Source organism: Hyposmocoma kahamanoa, unplaced genomic scaffold (genome assembly GCF_003589595.1).
Source record: "Hyposmocoma kahamanoa isolate Upper Pololo Valley unplaced genomic scaffold, ASM358959v1 87, whole genome shotgun sequence".
Classification (NCBI taxonomy): domain Eukaryota; kingdom Metazoa; phylum Arthropoda; class Insecta; order Lepidoptera; family Cosmopterigidae; genus Hyposmocoma; species Hyposmocoma kahamanoa.
This window is the reverse complement of record NW_020654422.1, coordinates 16,968,696-16,974,695: the sequence shown is the minus strand read 5'-3', so window position 1 is coordinate 16,974,695 and position 6,000 is coordinate 16,968,696. Positions and strand designations below refer to the sequence as shown.

Below are 6,000 nucleotides of genomic sequence, written 5' to 3'. Positions count from 1 at the left end.
GACCATCGCCATATTTAAAAAAAAAAATCTTAAATCTATCACTTTACAATTTATCTAATATAACTCTATTTAATAAATACAAAAATCTCTTATTATTATTATCTAAGATAACATTTTCCTACCTCATGTCTTGAAACTAAACGCTAAGTAATGCACATAAACTTAACTGTATAAACTTAATGGCGCACAGGGTGCACCGACGCGGGAGGACCCTAAAAATATTTGACTAAAAGAGAGATCAAATCATTGCCACGTAGACACTTATTGTAATAACGGCAGGCCGTGGGCAACGGCACCCATTTGTACTTTGAAAGTTGAAAGCAAGAGCGGCCTCGGTAGCTCGAGTAGCTTCGAAGAAGGCAAACTAGTCAAAGGTGCTGTGACAGAATTTTTCTCTGATGTTTAAAGCTGCCAACGAAACAATTTGTGATGACAGGATACAGTTTCCAAACAAAAACTAGTGAACGGTGCAAACATTTAAAAACTTGAGTAATTTTATATACTCTATATTACTCTACTGCAACGTGGGAGACCATGTGAACACATGAGCACATTAATTTGTGGTACATTACATTAATAATTATGTACAAATATACCATTCATTTGTGGCAAAGACTTACTATCTGGCAGATAAACTAAATACAAATGAAATGCTACGTCTCAAAGGACCTAAAAGTACAAATAAAATAAGATGAAGAAAGGAATCTAAAATAAAGTGTTTAAAGCGCAAAATAGCGCCTTACGAAAGTTAGTTGCCACTTTGGACCAAGTAACGTTGGTAGAGTGTAGAAATCTCAACTCGGAGGTAAAGAATACAATACCGCGAGTGCTTAACAACTGATAAGTTTTCTTGACGTCTTACTTATTATACTTATCAAACTTATTTATGATTCTCGGTACCCTACACTAGGTTTTAGTCTCTTCACTGTCAATTCTTCTTAACTTTAAGTATTCTATTTAACTCAGTGAAAAGACCAAACATGCTCAAGTAATTTATGTTAATGTAACATAATTATAAGAGGCACTGTGTGTATTCAATTCTATATCTTCTTATTTGATATTAATTTACACGAATCTATCCTGAACAATATATTAAGAATTATATGTAAAATATTGTTACTTTTGATTGTCTGAGACGAGAAAGATTTCTCTTCTCAAGATGAGTATGTATGAACTTAAACGAAATGAATAGATGTAATACATAGAGCCTTCCGATGTCGGAAGTGGATCTACGTGAAAAAACAACAATCAGAACCATAATAGAGATATTTAAAATTGAGCTATACAATAAACATTCAGTTACAAAAATACTTGTAGCGAATTTTCAGATCACAATTTCGATAAATAATAATTTGCGTTCTAATTTTGGTGACGAATAAAGGGTTTGCCGGATATACAAGATGAGCGCTTCAAAAAGACGCAATTAAAACAACGTATTCCTAGTTTTGCTTCCAAAAAGTTTTGACGATTTTAAATTTTTATTTGATTTAAACTTTCACGATTTGCGGGTTATATAGTCGGGATTTAAACGTGGTATAAAACTTATTTACGTCGGCATTTTGTACGTGTTGCAACGTCCATGGTCTCGAAGGGACTAAAGGAGCGGGTGTCAACATCTAGCCGTGCGAGTTTTTGTAACTTTTTGTAGCATTTGGTTTTCATTATTTATTTGTGCACTTGGGACAACCCTAGTGACAACATAATACCGACACACAACACATGTCGAAGTAAATAACATACGTTTTATATACGACTAAGTTCCGATTTTAAAATCAAATAATAAAACACAAGTAGTTGTATTTTTTAGAATACGTAATTAAAAACGCCTTTTTGAAGCAGTTCAGGTAAATCTTGTAGAAATGTAATTCGGAAGACCTGATTTGGACTTACAGGTGCTAGAGTTTTTTTAAAGCAAGTCGATAGGTCCCCGTGTCCGGTAGTCGAGATGAGAGGGAATGGTTGTACGAGTGAGGGGGAGGCAGGAGGAGGGCCTCAGGTTCGATTCAGTCTTTCACGAGCCTATAGATATGGTGCTGCGCGCCGTGCTCACTGTTCGACACTTCAAACACAAACGCGGCACATAACAACGTCTCTTGAGTATCTCTATTTGACACCACCTGGAACAAGTAGAAAAGAAAATTCAGAGAGTAGCTCTGCTACATTAAGACGTTCGTTGATTGCGGCTCTATTTAGAGCAGGGCTTCTCAACCTTTTTCCAGTCATGGACCCCTGTCAAAATTTCAAAGAGCCTAAGGACCCATTTCGAATAAACATGTGCACAGTACCTATTTACTCACAACATGGTGCAGACCAATAATAAATAAATAGTAAATATTAGTGTATATTAGGTAGGCTCGCCATGGACCACAGGTTAAGAAACCCTGATGCAAATGTTTGCATCTCAAATGAGAGAACACTTAAATAAAGTGTAGTAAAACACTTATATAAGTGGATTAAAACTGTTGTTTTTCTTTCTTCTTCTTATTAGTTTAGAGACAGATCAGACAGCGAGTCAGCGTAAGTGTGATTGAGAATTTTGTCTGGTTTATATATATATATATACATATATATTTAATATTATTATTGTTCATTACTTGTAAATTACTCGTACAAAGTCATACCATAATTTTTTTTAAATTAATCTGCTCAATGTTTATCGTGGCAGTGATGTAGAAAATTGGATTATGTTGAAAAACGACGTGTCAACACGCCCAGGCTGAAAATCAGTACCGCGTGGCATACAGCCACAACAATTATATTGAGCCTGTTCCTTCCACGCACTGTTGTTGTTCCTACAATATTGTTGTATTATTATGTTCTGTTCGTATTACTGTGTGTGGTAAATAAATATTATAAAAAATGGTTATCACATACGTTGTTGCTCTGATTCCAAAATAAGAAGCTAAAGCACTTGTATTATGGAAATCGGAAACAACGACGGTACCACAAATAGCCAGACCCGAGACAACATACAAAAGTTAGTTTTCTACAGTGTCCCGGCCGCGGATCGCACCTTACCACTTAGGTCGTCCTTGAAAAACTTGCGAAGTTTCCAACCTGTATTTGGTCAGTGTGGCTTAGAGGACACCGATGATAAAGTTTCATGGTGTCCTATATGTATGGAAGTTAGTGCACCTCAAAACTTTTTATAATATAAAGTGACGAGAGGAACAAGTCCCGGTAATAGTTGCTACTGCAAAACCAACCTGCAGTATAGTGAAGTTTTCTAACACGCTGTTCATCATGTACTTCTCTGGTAGATGTTTGAGCTTATGAATGAAGTTGACCATGTACTCGCACATGGGCGAGCGATGTATGCGATACACGAACCGCCCGCCCTCGAATCGCGCGTACTCTGTCTCCACTTTTTCGACGACTTGCTTCCCGAAAGAACAAACTTTCGTGCTACATGTTATTGTCATGTTTTCATTGCTTTCGTACCTGAAACGAAGAAATATGCATTTAAAAAAATCTGCTTTATGAATTGGAAACAAAAATTTTTTTTTCGGGCTCTACGAATCGGGTGACTGTAGTTAGCTGTGAACATAGGACTTGTAGTAAAGTAAAAAGTAAGACGTGGAACTTAAAAAAAATAATTACGATATCAAGTGTCGGGACAAACAAGTCGTGTGTCTGGTGGTAAGAGACACGCCTATCCATAACAGTTGCAGTGCCACTTAGAGCTTTAAATCACAAAGAATTGACGGATGTGACATAAGTTGACAAGTCTCACGTGCCTGTAATTTCACCAGTACCCCTTCAAAACCGGAACGCAGTAATGCTGACATTACTGCTTGGCGGCAGAAATGGTGGCAGTACCCCCCTGGACGAACTTTTTCACAAAGACCTCTTCTGCTGTTAGAAGTTTAATTTCCAATGTGTCCAAATTCGAAAACATACGAATTCGATATAACCTTTATGAAGCTTAGACTACAACAAGCTCATACTTTGTACTTTCTTTTTCACCATTTATAAATTCGGCTTCTTCATTGCAATTACCAGCCTTGAATATTGAATTTAGACAGGGTTGACCATACAGGCTTTATAAGCTAGATTTTGACATTGAATGGATTATGGATTTTAGGGTTTCTGAGAAAATGACGAATGCGAACATCTTTCGGAGGACTTTATGGACTCAGCGGGCTACTGATAGCGAGAATTTTAGAGGGACATGATCAGTCTGCTACGCATCTGTTCGGCGGGAACGATTTACTAATACTGTTGAGTATGCAGACAATGCTATATATAGTACCCACACAGGTAGAAACGACTTTTTTATTTATTTTATTTTATTTTTCAAGAAACAAACAGTCGGTATAAAACTATTTTACATTAACAAAAATATATAAAGTAGACCTAGAGTTTCCTTAATTTATAATGCAGTTGAAATTTTAAAGACTATCAATATTGAACAATAATTATAGTGAGGCTTTAATTTTAATTTTAAATTTTGATAACGAATTACAGAAAATATCCACATCCATGAACCTGCGGTTGTATGTCTCATACGATCGCCTAATAAAACTATTGCCAACAAAACATTTCCGCGACTTCTTAATTGAGAAAAGTGTATTTCTACGACAAGATCTTTCAATTTAACGGGGTACTGAAATCTGTAAGATTCAGTAGAGGTGTCGAACAAATTTATTATTTTTTATAAATTAACAGCATGAGTCTTAATAATTGTTTTTTTGCATCCTTTAAATTTTGTCTATGTGGGTGTTATTGAAGGGATGCCAAACGGTACAGTCCAACTTTACGTAAAAACTTTTGAAGGGCTTTCTCGCAGCTTACGATGATTATTTATCAAGATACCTTTGTGGAACGTTTGAATCTGGTCGCCAATAGCAGCGAAGTCAATTAAGTCAAGTTCAAGGCTTCTAAAATGCAGGCAAAAAGTTTATTTAGCGCATAGTTATAGACATTCCATTACTGCTTTAACTTCGTAACTTAAGAGTCCTTGGTCAAATATGCCAAGGAACTTTGTATCCTTTCAAGGTCAAGCAGTATTTCATACCAGCTGGTCGATTCAGAACCTTATGTTAACTCGTTGTCGACCGATTCGGTTAAATATCGTACGATTTCTTTCCATTTTTGTTCACAATAACCGAATCGAACGTCAAACTGACTCGACCGGCAAAGGATACAAACGTTATTCAGAACACAGTTAGGGCGCGTTCCCACTATGTCGTCACGTTTTATTATCGTTGGACGACAGTCGTGTCTAGCTGTTCCCACAATATCGTGACGACAATTTATCGTTTCACGACAGCCTCCTTGCCCATTTCTGGCTACGACCCAACGCTACTGCAAAGCGAGCAGAGGACGCGGGGTACGAGAGGGGAGGGCAGGGAGCAGAATACGTGCGGACAGCGATAAATAAACGTGACGACAATAGGAGCTGCGACAATCTGTCGTCACGTTTTTATCGTGACGTTTTTTTATTGTCTGACGACTGTCGTCCTAGCTGTGTCCACTGTGGCGACAATTGGTCGTTGTAACGATAAAAAATCGTGAACGACAGTTAATCATGTCGTGCTATATGTGAACAACTTCACTTAAATATACAAGCCACCACACTGTAAACTGCACGACAATCTGTCGTCACGACATAGTGGGAACGCGCCCTTATCGAATGAAAATTTCCGAAAGTCCTATTGTTTGCAAAGCAAGAATGTAATATGGAAATCTTTTATTACTTTAAATAAAATCTGGATTTTGTTAAATTTTATTAATTTATTTTAATGCGAGCCTAATGCATTCCTATATTTTAGGCCTTTAAAGTCTTAAAAATGTATATAAAAGGATTTCATTTTTCTTATAATCTATAGTCGCCGCCTAACTCTATAATCGTTGTCGGATAACGACATCGTATCCGAATCCGAATCGAACGTTCAACTCGAATGTTCTGAATAGCTCGAAAAGTGCCTTTCGATTCGAGAACTATATCAAATCAAATGATTCGGTTAACATATCAAAGAGTTCTGAATCGGGGTCCTG

General features: G+C 36.9%; 1 protein-coding gene across 3 annotated transcripts in view; it reads right to left on the bottom strand.

Annotated features, from left to right (window-relative positions):
• Positions 1-373: 373 nt before the first annotated feature.
• LOC113235508 (transcriptional enhancer factor TEF-1) overlaps positions 374-6,000 on the bottom strand; it is a 106,209-nt gene continuing 100,582 nt past the window's right edge. For all 3 annotated transcript variants that reach the window (XM_026471243.1, XM_026471241.1, XM_026471242.1), the window contains 2 exons: positions 3,207-3,441; positions 374-2,117 (listed from right to left, as the gene is read on the bottom strand). In XM_026471243.1, the coding sequence (XP_026327028.1) occupies positions 2,004-2,117; positions 3,207-3,441 (349 nt within the window). In that variant the 3' untranslated portion in view covers positions 374-2,003. The remainder of the gene's footprint in view (positions 2,118-3,206; positions 3,442-6,000) is intronic.